The following is a 19,447-nucleotide window of genomic DNA, read 5'->3' as shown; positions in this document are numbered from 1 at the left end:
ATTTTGCTTGTGTGTGTATTAATATAAATTACACATACTTGGCTTGGGTAGGACTCCTTAAAATGTGAAACAGAAATTAAATATTATATTGCTCAAAGAAAGTTGCAGTCCATGATACTTGTTTATATTCTATCTCTGTTTTTTCAATTAAATGTAGGTGAATCTGAAGTAGTTAGATTTAGTCTAAATCCACACAGCTGAGGAAACCTGTGCTCTTTCTTTCTCATTTCTTTCTCTGAATTTTGACTGAGGGGCTTTTATCTCCTCCTAATCCCACCATTTCTGTCAGGACATAATCTCTTTCTCAAATTTACATTTTAATTACAAGGCCAGCTGAACTAGCTAAAATCAATAATGTCAGCATTCAGCAGCCTAACTTTCAGTTGAAACCCCAGCCTCTCTATTTCCTACTATCGATTTATCTCTTGAACACTGTCTACTTTATTGCTTCAGGCAAATAGGTGCCATTTGGTCAATTTAAACAAAAAGGGGTATTTGGACATTTTTATGATTCTTTCTAAAAACAGATATTGGAACAAATTTGAACCCAGGTACTGTACTTCTGCTAGATGAAATACAGGGAATAGTTGAAGTCTATAGAGGAATTTTACTTTTAAAATCCCATTCATTGTCTTGTATTTATAACACAGATACAGAAGTTTCATCTGTCTGCTTTGGGGGATTCTTGCTTTATCTTGTCACCAAAACTAATTTTATAAACAAATGTTAAAATGTGTACACTATAACAGTATTTGTTAATGCTGTAATAATGTATTTACCTTTCACATGTTTAGCCATCTTTCTTCTAATGATTTAAAATAACAAATCAATGAAAAAATATTTTGTTCTTGCAATCCTTCAGAATTCCTGTATTGATCTTTTGGTTGTGATTGTATATATCTAAATGTCAAATTGTTCATTTATCTCTCTTGGCGCGCGCGTGTGTGTGTGTGTGTGCGCGCGCGCGCCAGTCTAACTCAGTATGATAAGTGAGTGATTATGCTTTGCATTACAGTGTAGGAATCTGGTTTATAACTAAAGTTGTGGAACAAATTTTAAACTTTTTTTTTAATGGGTCTTTTTTCCCCCCTCGAGTATAGAACTGCTAAACTTTTTTTGAATATTATCAGTGACTGGAATATAATGCAAATAGAAGTGCAGTCGTAGCAGTGACTTTAAATGTTGCTTTCCAAAAAGGTATTTTTATCCCCATCCTCACCTTTTTTTTTAATCTGGTCAAAAATTGATCTGTCCTACATTCAAGATATCACAAATTCTTCTAGGCTAATCTTGTTCATATCAAAGGGTTTGTATATTATGACTAGTTGTATATTGTGAAGGAAGTTTAGCTAGAGCAGTTAAGACTTGGGGAAGTAAAGTACCCTTATAACTGGGGAGTATGTCTACTCTACAAGCATTGCAGAGGCACACCTTTAGTGCAGTAGCTATGCCACTGTAGTGTAGACACTTATTACAGTGATGAAGGGTTTTTTCCATTGCTGTAGTAAATCTCTGCAAGAAGCAGTAGCTAGCTTAATGGAAGAATTCTTCCATTGACGTAGCTGGGTCTACAGTGGGGGTTAGGTCAATGTAACTATGTTGCACCAGGCATTACTTTTTTCACATCCCTGAGCAATTTATCTAGAAATTTTAGGTGTAGACCAGGCCATCTTTTATAATGGAATTGGTTTGGTTGTGCATTGTTGCAACGCACCTGTTTGTTGGCAAACTTCCTTCAATCACTACAGCTGATTATGATAGAAGTTTGAGTTGGGAAACCATCCCTAGTCCATCGTCTTCTGTAAACCCTTCTACTCTTGCATAGTTTCTTTCAGTGTAATGTTCAGTGCTATTCTTCTTCGAGTGCTTGCTCAAGTCCATTTCAGTGTAGGTGTGTGCTCGCCCCGAGCACCGCTGCCGGAAAATATTTCTCTCAGTGCTATCCGTGGGATTGGCTCTGATGCCTACTAGAGTCATGCCTTCATAGCACCAGTATATAGGGCCCTGCCATTCCACCTTCCCCTAAGTTCTTTCTTATTGCCTTGGACAGTCGCTGGAACTTCTGCTCATTCTGTGTTCACGCAGGTACTCTCCTCGGTGAACTTTGCCTTTTCCTGTATATAGTTAATTATACTAGTTAGAATTTACAATTCAATGTTATTTAGTAGTTATTAGATTAGAACCTTGGTTTTTGGGTTATCACTTCCCCGGCACCAGGGCATGCCTTGGTTACCTGGGACTCTTGGGTACAGCCCCTTGAGAACGCAACTACAAAGTGAGTTTGCAAAGATGGATCTGCCGTTCACCCATTGGTGGAAAGTCAAAATCACTGCCAGGTGGATTATAATTGAGGATACTAATAGCCCTTGTTGCTTTAGGTGTTGCAAGTACTTCAGAATACACAGAACTGATGATTGCATGGGCGAGACCCCTTTCTGTGCTGTCCTGATCCACTTTTCCACTTTGCCAGGTATGTGGCCCTAGTGGATGGTTTTCTGTTCTCTAAAAGAACTTCTTGAACCAGACCTGAGCATGCTAACTCCAAGGGGTTCAGCCCTGGAGCTTCCAGGCCATGAGATGGAGGGACTTGAGGTTCAGATGATGTAAGCATCAGTGATCTTCAGAGATGAGATCCAGAAACAGAGGTAGGCTGATTGGCGTTTCCACCAAAAGATCCAGAAGGGTGGTAAACCAGTGCTGGCGAGGCCAGGCTGGGGCTATCTGGATCAGGTTTGTGACTTCCTTTCTGACTTTCAGCAGGACCTTGTGTATGAGAGGAAAGGGGGGAATGTGTAGTAAAGATGGTTTCTCCAGGAGAGGAAAAACGCATCTGTGAATGAGCCCAGGCTGTGATTCAGAAAGGAACAGAACTGAAGATGCTTTCACTTGTGTCTGGTTGCAAAACTGGTGTATCAGGGGAGTTCCCCACCTCTGGAAAAGGTTATTTACGATATCTGGGCAGATGGACCATTCGTGATTGGAGAAAGACCAGTGGAGGCAATCCGCTAACTTGTTCTCTCCCCCAGGGAGATAGGAGACGAGGTAGACTAAGTGGGATATGCAGAATTCCCACAGGTACAGAGCTTCCTGGCATAGGTGGTTCCCCATTCAAGACCTTGGCAATGGGCTCTCTACTCTACTTGTCATGGAAGGTAGCCTTTCTGGTGGCCATCACCTCGGCCATAAGGGTCTTGAAGATAAGGGCTATTACTTCAGAACCTCCATACACGGTCTCCTTTAAGGATAAGGTCCAAATGTGCCCTCACCCAGCCTTCCTCCGAAAGGTGGTGTTGCAATTCCACAATAACCGGGACATTTTCCTCCCGGTCCTCTACCCAAAACCACAGGCCAACAGGCAGGAACAGAGGCTTTATTCACCAGATGTCAGGTGGGCCTGGCCTTCTACACAGAAAGGACTAAATCATTTAGGAAGACTACTCAGCTTTTCATGGCAGTGGCAGACAGGATGAAAGATCTCCCAATCTCAACCCAGAAAATTTCTTTGTGGATCATTTCTTGTATCCGTGTGTGCTACAACCTGGTGAAAGTCCCTGCTCTGGCCCTGATGGCACATTCCTCAAGGGCACAAGCATCTTCAGCTGCATTCGTGGCACAGGTTCCCATTGAGGATATCTGTAGAGTGGCAACACGGTCTTCAGCCCACAGTTTTGCAACTCACTATGCCCTCACTCAGCAGGCCAGCAATGATGCTGGATTCAGCAGAGCAGTGCTACAGTCTGCTTGTCATTGAACTCTGATCCCTCCTCCTCCATCTGCTTGGGAGTCACCTACTTCGGAATGGACATGAGCAAGCACTCAAAGAAGAAAAAATGGATATTAACCTTCCATAGCTGCTGTTCTTCGAGATATGTTGCTCATGTCCATTCCACAACCCGAACTCTTACTCCTCTGTCAGTTAGCAGGCAAGAAGGAACTGAGGGGGCAGTAGGTCCCTATGTACTGTCACTATGAGGACACAACTCCAGGGGCCACCAGAGCCGACCTGATGGATACCACTGACGGGAAAAACTTTCCAGTGGTGGTGCACAAATCTACATTGGAATAGACATGGTCAACATATCTTGAAGAACAAAAGATATGGAATGTTAGTAACCAGTTTTTCTTCTTCAAGTGCTTGTTCATGTCAATTCCAATCAGGTGTGTGCACGTTCACAGTAGCTGGAAGATTTTTTCCCCAAAGCAGCAACTGTTGGTTTGGCCTGAGCACCACCTGGAGTCGTGTCTTCGTGGCACCCAATATAGAGCCCTGCCGACCCACCACCCCTTCAGTTCCTGTTTGCTGCCAGTGATGGTAGCTGGGACTTCCCCTTGCTCTTCTCCTGCTTCGGCAAGTGGATTAGCAGTGCTTTAGCTGTACCCTGTACATAGCTAATTTCCAGTAGTTAGTATAGTTTAGTAGTTCTTTAGAAGTTTCAGTTACAGGGGGTTCCCGCCCCCCATTTGTTACTGGGGCATGCCATGATCCCCGGGCTTTCAGACTTACCAGATTTGCGCGAAGTGCATGCCAAAAAGTGACACACACACACACACACACTCCCCACCTCCTGCTTACGATGCCTGGGTGAGGGTCACTAGGAAGACTGCTATCAGGATTTCCGACCAAGAACCATTAAGGAGAGGTAGCAGCATCTCAAAATTCTCCTTATGGAGGCAGCTGTCCGACCTCAGCTGGACCCAGGCCCCGGGGACCCTGCTCCCAGCACCTTGTCTTCGCCGCGAAGCCCTCCAGCACCGTCTTTGAAGGATCCGGCATCAAAGAAAGATGCTAGCAAGGAAGCTTGGCACTGGCATCAAGCCTCTCAGGGACATTCCAGCCTTGGGCACCGGTCCCAATTGCCAGCTCAGAAGAAAAAGAGGTCAGAGAGAGGCCAGTCTCCCTCAGGTGGTGATAACCTCGGCCAGGAGGGTGTCTGAATTCAAGGCCCTAACCTCAGAGCCCCCTTATACTGTGTTCTATAAGGACAAAGTGCAGCTCAGACCTCATTCTGCTTTCCTCCCGAAGGTTGTATTGCAGTTTCACGTTAACCAGGACATCTTTCTCCTGGTGTTCTACCTAAGCCGCATTCACTAGATGACCGCAGGGCACTAGCTTTCTACTTCAAGAGGACGAAGCCGTTCAGAAAATCAGTCCAGCTATTCTTGGCTGTGGCGGACAGAATGAAAGGCCTACCTGTGTTGTCACAATGCATTTTGTCATGGATCACATCCTGCATCCACGAGTGCTACAACCTGGTGGGGGTTCCTGCACCCCTGATCACTGTGCACTCCACCAGGGCACAGGCTTTGTCAACAGCTTTCCTGGTGCAGATCGCTACTTAGGAAATCTGCAGAGCAGTGACGTGGTCCTCCATACACACTTTCTTCTCACACTATGCGATTACCCAACAGTCCAGAGACAATGCAGCTTTTAGTCGAGCAGTGCTCCAATCAATGGATGACTCCGACCCCATCTCCTGAACTTGGGCTTGAGAGTCACCTGATTGGAATTGACATGAACAAGCATTCAAAGGAGGAAAAACAGTTAACTCACCTTCTTGTAACTGTTGTTCTTCAAGATGTGTTGTTCATGTCCATTCCGATATCCACCCTCCTACCCCTCCGTTAGGGGTAGCCTGCAAGAAGGAACTGATGAGGTGGCAGATCGGCAGGGCTCTATATTCAGCACCATGGAGGTGCAACTCCAGGGGGAGCCCAGCCCAAACCTGTGGTTGCTGCTAGGGGAAAAATCTTCCGGCTACTGTGCACATGTGCGTGCACACACCTGATTGGAATGGACATGAACAACACATCTCGAACAACAGTTACAAGAAGGTGAGTAACCATTTTTTTTTAAAAACGCACTTCAGTGATGATCTCCACAATGTTCCTTGAGAGGCTGTTCTACAGGCTAATAGACCTCCCTGTTAAGATTCCAACCTTTAGCCTATATTTTCTTCTGCTCAGTTTCATCCCATTACTCTTAATTATCATTGCCCTTATCTAGCTGGTTTCCAGTAAATTTTGCAGTGCTCATATCAAAACCAATTAGAATGAATTTTTACAGAGGATTTTTTTAGATAGTGTGTTAAACACAGCCACCTGCCCAGTGCTCAAGTTAAGAAGTGGAAGTAATAGGTGAGCATGCTATATATTCAGTGCTGCCAGTTAAGAAATGACGGGTGGGATAGAAGGTGGGAAAGACTTCAAGCAAACTGGGTTGTTTTCCAGTTGAAGGCTGCAACAGCTTGCTCAAACTTTCCTTCCCATGGAACAATAGTTTTTGTTGTTTTGGTCTTACAGTTTGTACTTGGGTTTGCATCTCTTATAAAGATGCTTACTTTATTTGTTTGAAAAGTGAAAATGTAAACTATTGGATAAGTGCATGTGATCAGGTCTCCCTCTAGTGGCTGGCCCTCCTGGAGAATCAGAGCCTATTACTACTGGAGCTGCTGGTTTAGTTCAGCAGGTAGAGGTCTATGCTTGTGATTTGTCTAATCTAATCTAACTTTCACTAATCTTAACTGTCTGTCTGCCTATGTAAAACAATTTATAGTGCCCCCATCACTGCAGTAGCTGAGCTTTTGGTGCTGAAGATCTTGCAGTGGGTTTGTTCCTCAATCATGTCAGATTGTCATAAGGATGCTGCTTTGGTGGGCATGCCCTGTGCTTCTGCAGGCAAATAGGTGGATCCTTTATCTTTGAAAATAAAGAATGCTCTTTTTTTTTCCTGATGGTTATCTATGAAAGAAAAGGTTCTGGTAGATTGCATCTGTTTGAGAATATACTAAAGGATCAAAGCTCTTTACATTGTCAGTGGAGCTGCTTCTCCTTTTGCAAAACACTTAGGAAAAGCGATCACATATACAGCCCTTCTGAAGCCTGTTCTATGTATCTGAAGGGCCAGTATGGCAATTGCAAATCACCGGGTTGGAGGAAAAGCCTTGCCACACAGCTCTTTCTCACTAGCCATGCTCCCTAACGAGCTGTGGTGGTGGTAAGGTGGAGGTTGTTGTTGGACCTGCTATATCAGCTCTACACCACCAATGAATATCCTACATCAGAGTTATCCCCCTGTGCCTGGTTGTGCCAAGTTTAGGTCTGCTTTGCACAGGGAATGTTACACCAAAGCAACCACAGCACAGGGAAGCTATGGCTATTAAGTCTGTTTTCTTTCTTCTGCTGCTCTGCAACTTTATTTTTTTGCATGTATTAGATAGGGAACTTACCTTTAGCATCACTCATGGATATAATATTCATAGTTCCTTTCACATACTACTCTGCCTTGGATTAGCAGTGAGTATGATATGGACTCTGAGAGGACTGATGTGAGAATATTACCAGCCACAGTCATGTCAAAAACCAATGTAGCAATTTGGACATCTTTTTGTTGTTTAACTTTCCTTTCCTGGTGGGATAATACAATGTCATAATGAGGTTTTACTGTTGATATGGTAATAATACTTGTTTTTACCAATATAACAATAATTTCCCCATAGTAGAAATAGTATTTGTAGCGTTGCGAGACTCACCCCTGCGGCGCCTCCTGTTGTCGTCCTGGGAATTAGCTTGTCTAGCCTTTGGAGCGCCCTCTGCAGGCCAGTGTCCTGCTCACCGCAGGCCCCGTGTCTCTCCCGGACCCCAGTACCCCTCTATCTTGGGTGCTGCCCCCTGGCAATACCCTCACAGCTCTGGGTCTCCCCTCCCCGGGGAACCCACAACCCTCTATCCTCCACCTCGCCTCAGTCTGTGGCTACTGCCAGTCACCATCTGGCCCTGCTTCACTGGGACCGACTGCAGTGTACAAGCCATTCATCATCGACAAAGCGAGGTTTTGAACCTGCTGCCTCTGCATACCCCCGGTTTGCACGCCTGCAACCCCAGTACCTATTAGGCCTTTGGCCAGACCTGCAGCCTGGGGCTTTTCCAGGCGGGAGCTCCCTAGCTCCTCTGCCCTGTTCCCCAGCCCTGTTCTATTCCGGTACCTTACTCAGTTCCCAGGCAGCCAGGTCCTTCTCTATCTACCGCTAGAGAGAGACTGACCTAGCTCCTGCCTAGCAGCTCCAGGGCCAGTTGTGGCCTGATTAGGGGCGTGGCCCCCAACTGAGGCTGCTTCCCCCAATCAGCCCAGCTTTTCCTTCCTACCACAGCCCCCTCCCAGGGCACTTTTAAGCCCTTTAAGGCAGGAGCAGGGTGACCACCCCGCTACATACTGTATCTACTGGCTTGTATCAGTAACATGCTGGTGGATCCCATTGCAACAAAAAATAGTCAGTGATGTAGCCAGAATCTATTCACTCCTTTGCTAGCCTTATCAAGCACTCTGGTGTAGTTGTAAGACTTTTCTTTTTAAAGGCTTTATTTTTCCCCTCCTAAACATGCTGGGGTTTGGGGTTTTTTTGCAGGGTTGGAGCCCCAGTCATCTCCGAAAGCATTAGCAAGAGGAATGGTCATGAGGCCAGCTTTGCTGAGCTCCCACTCCCAGTCAGAAAGGAATGAAGAGGAACTTGATCCAACCTGTGCCGCTGCAACGTTGAAACTTATCCGAGATAAGCTACCTAAGTTACCATCCCTAAACACCAGGTCATGATCATTTTATTTGTTTTAGAAACATCACTCTGATGTTCCTTGGCTCTGTTCGCTACAAAAGCACTCCCAGACACGGGGCAGGCTAGAAGAGATTAGGCCAAGGGTTCTCAAACTGGGGGTTGTGACCCCTCAGGGGTCTCAAGGTTATTACTTGGGAGGTCATGAGCTGTCAGCCTCCACTCCAAACCCTGCTTCGCCTCCAGCATTTGTAATAGTGTTAAATATTTAAAAATGTGTTTTTAATTTATAAGGGGGAGTCATACTCGTAGGCTTGCTGTATGAAAGGGGTCTCCATACAAAAGTTTGAGGACCACTGGATTAGGCTATAAAATATTACTTATTTGTATTTAAAATAATAATTTTATACCCAGTCTTAACACATGTGTGATTAGAAATGTAGGTTTTGCTAATCATTTTTTGTAGACTCTTTAGAAAATCTTTTACTAAGAACTTATCATAGGGATCCCATCCAAAAAAAGGCTCTGTTTGCTGGGGGACTGTTTTGATTTGCAAATCCTAATACTACACTAGCAAATAAATAGTTTCAAAAGCCTTGGATTTCCTAGTGACTTACTATGTCATAAATACCAGCTTTTTGGGCCTGTCATACTGATTTCAAAGAACTATCGTTTGTCAATTCTATTCAGAGCTTGCTGAAATTTCAGTCCTGACTATGAATTACTGTAGAATCTCAAAGTTATGAACACCTTGGGAATGGAGGTTGTTTGTAACTCTGAACAAAATGTTATGGTTGTTCTTTCAAAAGTTTACAGCTGAACATTGACTTACTACAGCTATGAAACTTTACGAAGCAGAAGATAAATGCTGCTTTAAACCATCTTAATTTAAATGAAACAAGCATAGAAACAGTTTCCTTACCTTGTCAAATCTTTATTTTTAAACTTTCCCTTTATTTTTTAGTAGTTTGTTTAACACAGTACTGTATTGTATTTGCTTTTTTATTTTTTTGTTTCTTTTTTTTGTCTCTACTGCTGCCTGATTGCGTACTTCCGGTTCCAACTGAGATGTGTGGTTGACCAGTCAGTTCCTAACTCTGGTGTTCATAACTGTGAGGTTTTACAGTAGCGGTAGATGGATGTACCATGCTTGCAAATCTGTGAGGGTGGACCCTAGTATTCCCTGTGACTGGAGTAACCTGCTAATGGACTGGCATCTCCCAAAATGACACTTGTACAGTGTAAAAAGCTAGCAGAAGCTGAAGCGCAACCTTGCAAAGGCAAAGTGCTGTACTCCATTAGTTTTCTGGAGGGTTTAACCAATATGGCAATAACAAACTAAACTTAAAAATTTAGATTTCTAAATTGAAAAAAAGACATGTTTATGTGTTTTAATACTATAAATTAGTGAGACCATCATAATTTGGGCTACTGAAGTGCTTAGGCTCTGCAACTTCATGTTTTGGATTTAGTCAATTGTTATCTAACATTACATAACTAGTAGTGTGGCATTCTTTAGTCAAATAGTGGAAGGCCATCCCTTTACTTGCTAATGATGCACCTGGTAAAAACCCCTTTATACCAATATACTTTGGAGTACTGTGTTTGAGTACAGCTGACAACCTTACCTTCTTCTTTTCTTTATACACTCTTGTCCTTCTGTAACACAAAACTTCTGCTAAGGGAAAGGTTGAATTGGTGGTGTCGCTGGAAACCCCAATGGTGCAAGTCTGGGAGATAGAATGCTGTGCACACAATACAAGGATGTTGCAATGTATGTAATGACAGTACAAACATGGACATAAATCTACAGAGACAAGACGGTTCTGAATTAGGTTTGCAATACCATCCTCACTGTGGCTTCTGTTGTACTACACCATCTATGACCCATTATTACATCACATATAGATCTTTAGGATCCCACAAGACTGGGGGAAAATCTTTTAAAGCAGCATGAGCTGAGCGTTCTGATAAGCTTAACTATGTATTGTGTTCTGCTTGTATGACAGCATCATGCTCTATATCCTAAAGAACAAACCAAGTAAAGTAGATAGTAGAAGTACTAGTGGATCTTAGATAACATGTGTTGGTGCAAAAGGTTAGCAAAAGCAGGGAAATAGTTGTGATCATTATTGTTCTCTATTGACTTTTTATTATCTTTCTCCAGTTCATCCTCAAATCCAGAGCCAGCAGCTTCAGGAGAGCTTGTCAGCGAGACAGGAAAACTAGAAGAAGAAAGAGCTAAAGCTCCTATAATACCCTTTGGATTAGATCTTTACTACTGGGGACAGGACCAGCCAACTGCTGGCAAAATTCTCAAGTAAATACAGTCTGATTTTTCTTTTAAGAAACAAAAAGATTGGTTTAGGCTGAGAGGTTGTGCAGGGGGATGAACCCTACTGCTTCTTGTAATAATTACTTTTCTCCTTTCCTTTACAGTAAGTGATCCATAAACATTCTTAGTAACTCTAACTTACAATTATATGTATTTTGAGAGGATAGGATTTGAATTAAGTATTTTAGTCTTTCAAAGCATATATGTAATAATGGTAGCACCTAGTCCAGTTGAGATAGGGGCCCCATGTGCTAGCTGCCATACAAACACAGTTCGAGACAGACCCTGCCCTGAAAAGTGTGCAATCTAAATAAATAAGACAGACCAATGGTAGAAGACAAGAAGGATTATTCTTCCCATTTTTATAGATGGAGAACTGAGGCACAGAGATCAAGTCATTCACCCAAGGTCACACAAATCTGCGAGCTGAGAACTGCACCCAGATCACCTGGGCCCCAGCTGAGTGCCTTAACAATACAACCATTGGTCTTACTTGTTTGGGAAGGTGCTGTGCTTTCTTGTACACAAAGCGGTGCCAGCTTTGTGGCAGGACCAGCAACACTAGGACAGTTTACACCTGCACCTCAGAGATTTGTTTCTGACAGTCTTAAAGCCTATTCATAGCCCTGGCTTTTTTATTAATAACCTAGCATTCAAAGACTTCCTCCATTTTTTGCTCACATTGTAGCTCATGGGTATGCATCTGCTCTCTCCAAACAAGCAGGAGATTTCCATTTCCCTGCCAAAGAATGTATCAGTGTCTGCTGCAGAAATTGGCACTGAAGCACCACAAAACTGTAGGGCCTGTAAGTCCCACACTGGGTTAAAACAAGTAAAAGATTGGAAGTATGTGTGTGTTGCTAATCAAAAAGGTAAACTCTCATGGCCTCACTGGTATTACTTTGAGTTTGTTTTCTTACCAAAGCAAAACAGCTTAATCACAATTAGCTTTGTGTGGATATCTGTAGTAATAATGCTAGACGAACAAACCATAAATGCTGCAGCAGCATGAAGCCTGGTGGAATATCATCATCAACTTTTCCACATTTGTGCAGAAATATGGAACATCAGTTTCCCTGGCACGGGGTCTTTTTGTTGTGCCTTACATTACAGATGATGGTGCTAACACATTTTCTCGTTCATACTGCACTTTCCAGAAGAACAGCAAACTTCATGTTTGGCTATTCTTCCCTAACTTGTTGATTTCTAATGCCTTCTTGGACAGAAACTCAAATGGTAATTGATTTCTTATTGTCTTTTGTTACAATTCATCCAATTTGATTGATCTCACAGAGGTAACATTTGCAGAAAATAGCAATAGTAGTGGCAGTGTTTCTGTGCCCCAAATCATGTAAAACACTGCACAGACTTTGTGTTGTTGAGAGGCAATGAGCAGTCACTATAGGGAGTGAAATTTGACACAGCATGATGCTTTAACACACTGCCTCCCAAGTGCATCCCATCCTATGAGGTGAATTCTTTAAAGTCTATAGAATGGTAAAGGTTTTCAGTAAAGCTTTAAGAAGTATTTGTCTCTGAGACTGCCCAAACAGTGGAAAGGCTTTATTTTACATTGGAAATGAGTTATTCAAGTCATAAGTGAAATCAAAAGCATATTTCACTGCCTGTCTGCCTAGTGCCCGTACTGTTTTTATTTTTATGCTTCCCAATAAAACAGAGGGCACACTTCTAAACCTTATAGCCTATAACTACAGATATGCCGATCTAACCAAAGATAATATAAGTAACTGCACACACATTATACCATTGACACCGGGGTAGAATATACTTGCTGAAAAAATTAGGATAGACATTGCCAGATCCTTTGACTTTATCTGTGGTAGAAATAAATACCTCACAAGATGCATTGAAAAATAAAGGAGGGGATATGTGCAGCTTTTGTGTAGACTTGTCATTTTTTAAATCAGAGATAGAAAATCTTCAACCTTCAGCTGTTTCACTTTATAACTTGTTAATAACACTATTTTGAGTTTCTATAGGGAGATATAGGTGGTATATCTTGACTTTAGTAAAGCTTTTGATACTATCTAACATGACCTTCTCATAAACAAGCTAGGGAAATACAGCCTAGATGGAGCTACTATAAGGTGGTTGCATAACTGGTTGGAAAACTGTTCCCAGAGAGTAATAATCAGTGCTTCATGGTCAAGCTGGAAGGACATATCAAGTGGGGTCCTTCAGGGATCAGTTCTAGGTCCAGTTCTGTTCAGTATCTTAATTAGTTATTTAGACAATGGCATAGAGAGTACACTTATAAATTTTGCAGACAATACCAAGCTAGGAGGGGTTGGATTAAAATTCAAAATGATCTGGACAAACTGGAGAAATGGTCTGAAGTAAATAGGATAAAATTCAATAAGAACAAATACAAAGTACTCCACTTAGGAAGGAACAATCAGTTGCACACACACAGAATGGGAAGTGACTGCCTAAGAAGGAGTACTGCAGAAAGGGATCTGGGAGTCATAGTGGATCAAAGGCTAAATGAATCAACAGTGTAACATTGTTGCAAAAAAGCAGACATCATTCTGGGATGCATTTGCAGGAGTGTTGTCCTCTCTACTCAGTGTTGATACAGCCTCAACTGGAGTATTGTGTCCAGTTTGGGCGCCACATTTCAGGAAGGATGTGGACAAATTGGAGAAATTCCAGAGAAGAGCAACAAAAATGATTAAAGGTGTAGAAAACATGACCTATGAGGGAACATGTGACCGTCTCTGGGCCATACAAGTAGTATATATATTGTGTGGATGCATCCCACATAACACACAGAGAGCTCATATGCGGTCCACAATGGTAAATAGGTTGAGAACCACTGATCTAGATAATACTTAGACTTGTTTTGAGTGCAGGGGACTGGACTAGAAGACCTCTCGAGGTCCCTTCCAGTCCTGCAATTCTATGATTCTATGAGATTGTGATTATCAGGAAGCTAATTTTTAATTGGTGTTTAATTTAGTCAGCAGCTGGTGTACATTAGTCTTTTCTCAAGGAGGCTACTAGAGTGGACTCAACAAAGAAGTTGGATTAAACTTTATTTTCAAAAAATATCCTCAATGTTTAGCCCAATGACAATAGCCCATTAAGCTCTTATAAGAACCTTACATTCAATATATTCTTTCCGCCCTCTGTATGTGGAACTCCTATTAATACCTCAGTTATTTACCTGGATTGAGGACTGATTGTCTCTTAGGGTACGTCCAGACTACCTGCCGAATCGGCAGGTAGCGATCGATTTTGCAGGGATCAATATATCGCGTCTCATCTAGACGCGATATATCGATCCCCGAACGTGCTCCCGTCTACTCCGGAACTCCGGAGCGAGTGGCGGTAGCGGAGTCGACGGGGGAGCCGCGGACGTCGATCCCGAGCGGTGAGGACAGGAGGTAAGTCGGGATTAGATATTTCAACTTCAGCTATGGTATTCCCGTAGCTGAAGTTGCGTATCTTACCTTGACACTGCCCCCCAGTGTGGACCAGGCCTTAGTGCATTGGTTCTTAAACTGTGAACTATGGAGTTCTTCTCTGAGTGCTTGTTCATGTTGATTCCAATCAGGTTTGTGCGTGTGCACATGCACGGTAGCTGGAAGACTTTTCCCCTAGCAGGTTGGCCTGGGTGCCCCCCGGAGTTGCACCTTCATGGCGCTCAATATAGAGCCCTGTCGACCTGCCACCCTCTCAGTTCCTTCTTACCGCCAGTGACGGTTAGCTGGAATGTCCCTGTGCTCTTGTCTTGACAAGCACATTTAGCAGTTTCTTACATTGTTCTCCATTAGTTTTCCATTGTTTGTTAATAGTTAGTAGTTTGTTTAGTGTTAGATAAATTTCCTTTTTGGGGGGGGAGGAATCCCCTTCTACACTTTCCTGACACTGGGGCATGCCAGGGTCTCTGGGCTTCAAAGCCTGCGAAGCCTGTGGCAAGTGTATGCTCAGAAGCGATCCTCACACCTCGTGTTGAAGGTGTTTGGGAGAGGGCCATCAGAAGGATCGTTGTGCCATTTGTAACACCTTTCGGCCCAGGACTTTAAAAGATAGAGAGCAGTGCCTGAAGGTCCTGTTGATGGAGGCAGCGCTCCTTCCCCAGTCTGACCCTGGGTCGATGGACCCTGCACCGAGTACCTCCTCCTCTGTGCGGCACGCCCCGGCACCATCAGCATGAGCACCGGTGTTAGGTAAGGATAAGGACTCACAGCACCATCCCAGCTCCACTCACGGCTCACATGCCACACACAGACATCGTTCACAATCGCTGATGCCACAAAAGAAGAGGCGGCTTGAGAGGGGTCGCTCTCTCCCTGCTAGGCCTAAGGAGCCTGCCACTATGAGACCCGAGTTGGGCCACACTAGTGCTGCTCCACCAGTGATGGTCATGCTGACTCCTGCCCGTCTGGAAGGGCGGTTCAGTCCGGACTCTCCACGCTCGCTGAGGCTGAGCTGTGAGCTGCACCTCTTTTCGACACCAAAGGCGTTTGAGGCGGTCCATTCACGGCACCATTCTCTCCTCCCAAACAGGACAGGTTGCTGGCACCGGTTGTTCCCCAAGCTCCTTCAAGAGGAAAGCCCTCTATGATGGCCGGCTGATCTGACCCCAGTGCGCCACTCTCTGGCACTGGAGTACACCCAGCAGCCACGCCGATCCCCAAGCCCTCAGCGCGAAAGCTCAGTTCCTAGAAGTACCACTTCCCCGTGGTCATCGTTTTCAGACATCTCAGAGTCGGAGTCAGGCTCCTATTGGTCCCAGAGGAGTAGGAGCAGACGGTCCATGTCAACTTGGGATCGGCACCCATACCTATCACCGTGGCCGGCACAATGGCAGCCCCGGCACAATGGCCCTTTTGGACTCCCTGGGCTTTTCATCAAAGCCAAGGTCACAGCCAAGGGTCTCATTCCAGGGTGACGTCAGTGGCCTTGGACTTGTTTGTACCCCCACTAGCACCGCCGGCACCGGCAGGGTCGGGGATAGGCCCATTACCACCCTGCGCTACCATCTCAACGCAGCTGGGCCCAGGAGAGGGACTCCGGTACCAGCAGCAATGGCAGTTCCAATGTCGAGGATGGCATTGGCGCAGATGGTGCTTTTGGCACGAGCTGTGCCTGTGTCAGTGTATACAGCTCCTACACTGAGGGGCGCGACACCATCTGGGTCAGCACCAGCCCAAGAAATCCAGGTGCCATGGGACCCCTTGGGTGCGGAAGAAAGGGACCAGCCACCCCTCATGGGGGTCTTTTCCTCATCCTCGCTAGATGAGGCGTTGGCAGGCATGGCAACAGCCCTAGCCTTGGAGGACAACAGGGTTCTGCCGCACTTGTTGCGGAGGGTTACCCAGGGCCTGGGTATTCAGGCGGAGGAGGTAGTGGAGGATGCAGATCCAGTGGTGGACATCCTCGCCCCCTTCGGTCCTGCACGTATTGCCCTGCCCCTCATAAAGACCATCTCTGACATCACAAACTCTGTGGCAGACCTGAGCCTCGTTGCCCCCTACAGCTAAGCACAGCTAAGGATGCTACTTTGTACCGTCCAAGGGTTCTGGGCATTTATACACGCATCCCACACCTGACTCTTTCGTGGTTGATGCTGCCAACCAATGCGAGCGTCCGGGCTTCCAGGGACCCTCCCCGAAGAATCAGGAGGTGAAAAGACTTTGAGAGAAAGGTCTACTCAACTGGATGCTTACAGCTCTGCATTTGAGATCAGCAGGCCATTGTTAGCAGGTACTGCTTCAACACGTTTGGGGCAATGGCTAAATTTGTGGAGCTGTTGCCGCAGGACTCCTGCGCCGAGTTTTCAACTGTCGTGGAGGAACGGAAGCTCATTTCTAGGGCTTCGCTACAAGCCACACTGGATTCAGCGGATGCAGCTACTCATGTCATGGCCACAGGCATAGCTATGAGGAGGGGCTCCTGGCTCCAAGTCTTGGGCTTGCCATACGAGGTCCAACAAACTATTCAGGACCGCCCCTTTGAGGGTTCGACTCTATTTTCCAAAAAGACGGATAAAAGGCTGCATAGCCTAAAGGATTCGAGAGCCACACTCAAATTGTTTGGCCTCCATACTCCCACTACACAGCATAAACATTTAGGCTGCAACCTCCTCCATGGTTCTACCAGCTGCAGAACCGTCAGGACAGCTCCCGGAGGAGGAACAAGAATGGCAGAAGGAGGCCACATCCATCCTCACGCCAGGGCTCTGGGCAATCTAAACCACCCTCTTGGCCGAAACAGGCCTTTTGAAGCTGCGTTTGAGGACAGCGCACCAGATCCCCAGCTGGATTCACCCCACTGTACCTTCTCGTCCCAACTATCCCCTTTCTACTGTGCATGGTCCTGTATCACCTCAGCCTGTTGGGTGCGCCACACAGTAGAGAGAGGATACTCCATCCAGTTCTGTGCTCTCCCGCCCTTCCATCCCTCTTCAGGGATACTTCTCACGAGCAGCTCCTTATCCAGGAGGTGCAGTTGCTCCTATCTCTAGGGGCAGTGGAGGAGGTTCCTCGGGAGCACAGAGGTGAGGGCTTTTACTCCCGGTATTTCCTTATATCGAAAGTCAAAGGCGGCCTCAGGCCCATCTTGGACCTGTGAGAATTCAGCAAGTTTGTGAAGAAACTCAAGTTCTGCATGGTCTCTTTGGCCTCAATCATCCCATCACTGGATCCAGCAGGCTGGTATGCCGCCCTCGACTTGATTTCCATATCGCAATCATTCAGCCCCAAAGGAAGTACCTAAGGTTTGTGGTGAACAGTACCTACTACCAGCTTAAAGTCGTTCCATTTGGCCTGTCAGCAGCTACTCGAGTCTTCACCAAGTGCATGGCAGTCGTCGCCGCGTTTTTGCGCAGGCACCAGGTACAGGTGTTTGCGTACCTCAATGACTGGCTGATCAAGGGCCGCTCCAGGACCCAAGTGGAAGCTCAGGTCAGATTCATCAGAGCCACCTTCGACAACCTGAGTTTCCTTCTAAACGAAGCAAAATCAACTCTGTCCCCCATCCAGAGGATAGAGTTTATATGGGGCAATACTGGACTTGACCCAAGCCGGGGCATACCTGCCAGAAGCATGGTTTCAGGCCCTGACAGATATAATTCAAGGCATAAGACAGTTTACCACCACCACAGCAAGAAACTGCCTGAAGCTTCTCGGACACACGGTGCCTGTACCTACATGGTGCGGCATGCCAGACTCAGGCTTTGCCCTCTTCAGTCGTGGCTCACATCAGTGTATATCGCCCAGCCCGGGACAGCTTGGACAGGTTCGTGACCCTGCCTTGCCCGGTCATCAACTCCCTCATCTGGTGGCTCGACCCTAAGGAGGTGTGCACAGCCGTCTCTCTCGCTAGTGATGGACGCATCAGGCTTAGGCTGAGGAGCTCATCTGGGAGACCACAGGACCCAAGGTCTCTGGTGTCAGGCAGACCTGGCTCTCTACATCAACATCGGAGAGCTGAGAGCAATGTGCCTAGCATGCCAGACCTTCCGTGTACACTTAACGGGACATTGTGTATCAGTTCTGACAGACAATACAACAACAATGTTGTATATCAGCAAATGGGGGTGCATGCGCCTCTCCCCTGTGCCAAGAAGCCCTCATGCTGTGGGACTTCTGTGTGGAACATTCAATACACCTGCAAGGGATACAGAATGAGCTGGGGGACCACCTCAGCAGGTTGTTTCACGCCAATGAGTGGTCCCTTCGCCCGGACATTGCATTCTCAATCTTCCAGAGGTGAGGCTTTCCCCAGATAAACATATTCGCTGTGTAACACAACAGGAAGTGCCAGCAATTCTGCTCCTTCCAGAATCACAGCCTGGGCTCCAGAGCGGAAGCGTTCCTCCTTCCATGGGGAGGCCATCTCCTTTACGCATTTGTGACGTTATTGATATAAACTGGGACCATATAGAACATGGTTTGCAACCAAGGTCCTGTAGTGGCATCAAATCTTAGGTAAAGGGGGTCATATAAGGTGTCCAAAGACCAGGTTATGGGTTGCTGGTTATGATTATGCTGTCTGTATGTATGTATCATTTTGTAGTTGAAGTTATAAGTATTGGCTCTGTACTGTCTGTACTTCAAACTTATGCTGTGCTTCTGGGAAACATCCCAGACAAGTTGGTGTTAGCTCTGCCTAGCCTGCTTGATGTCCCATTAAGGACCATCAGCTACACAATTGACTCATGGAGAGAAGGCAGACGCCTTGTGACTCAGCAAAGTATGCAGGGACTGGCCCATGTGACTCCAGACTCCATTTTGCTGTAATTTTCCACAGTAAGGACAAAGAGGTTCTTACACCTGGAAAAGCCTATATAAGGCTGATGCCTCATCTCCATCTGGTCTTCAATCCTGCTTCTTACCTCTGGAGGGACTTTGCTACAAACTGAAGCTCTTACACAAGGGACTGATGACCCATCCCAGCGGGGCATGTACTCCAGAGACTTGATTTGAACCTGCAGTTTATTCCATCACTGCTACAAGCCTGAACTAAGAACTTTGCCATTGCTGTATGTAATTGTTTTCATTTAACCAATTCTAGCTCTCATCTCTACCTTTTTCCCTTT

General features: G+C 45.5%; 1 protein-coding gene across 2 annotated transcripts in view; it reads left to right on the top strand.

The window, feature by feature from the left end:
- UVSSA (UV stimulated scaffold protein A) overlaps window positions 1–19,447 on the top strand; it is a 100,427-nt gene that overhangs the window by 54,283 nt on the left and 26,697 nt on the right. For both annotated transcript variants that reach the window (XM_045019033.1, XM_045019034.1), the window contains 2 exons: window positions 8,403–8,580; window positions 10,711–10,863. In XM_045019033.1, coding sequence (XP_044874968.1) covers window positions 8,403–8,580; window positions 10,711–10,863 — 331 coding nt within the window. The remainder of the gene's footprint in view (window positions 1–8,402; window positions 8,581–10,710; window positions 10,864–19,447) is intronic.

The sequence above is a fragment of the Mauremys mutica genome, chromosome 5, assembly GCF_020497125.1.
Source record: "Mauremys mutica isolate MM-2020 ecotype Southern chromosome 5, ASM2049712v1, whole genome shotgun sequence".
In the NCBI taxonomy this organism is placed as follows: Eukaryota; Metazoa; Chordata; order Testudines; family Geoemydidae; genus Mauremys; species Mauremys mutica.
This window is presented reverse-complemented; position numbering and strand designations above follow the sequence as displayed.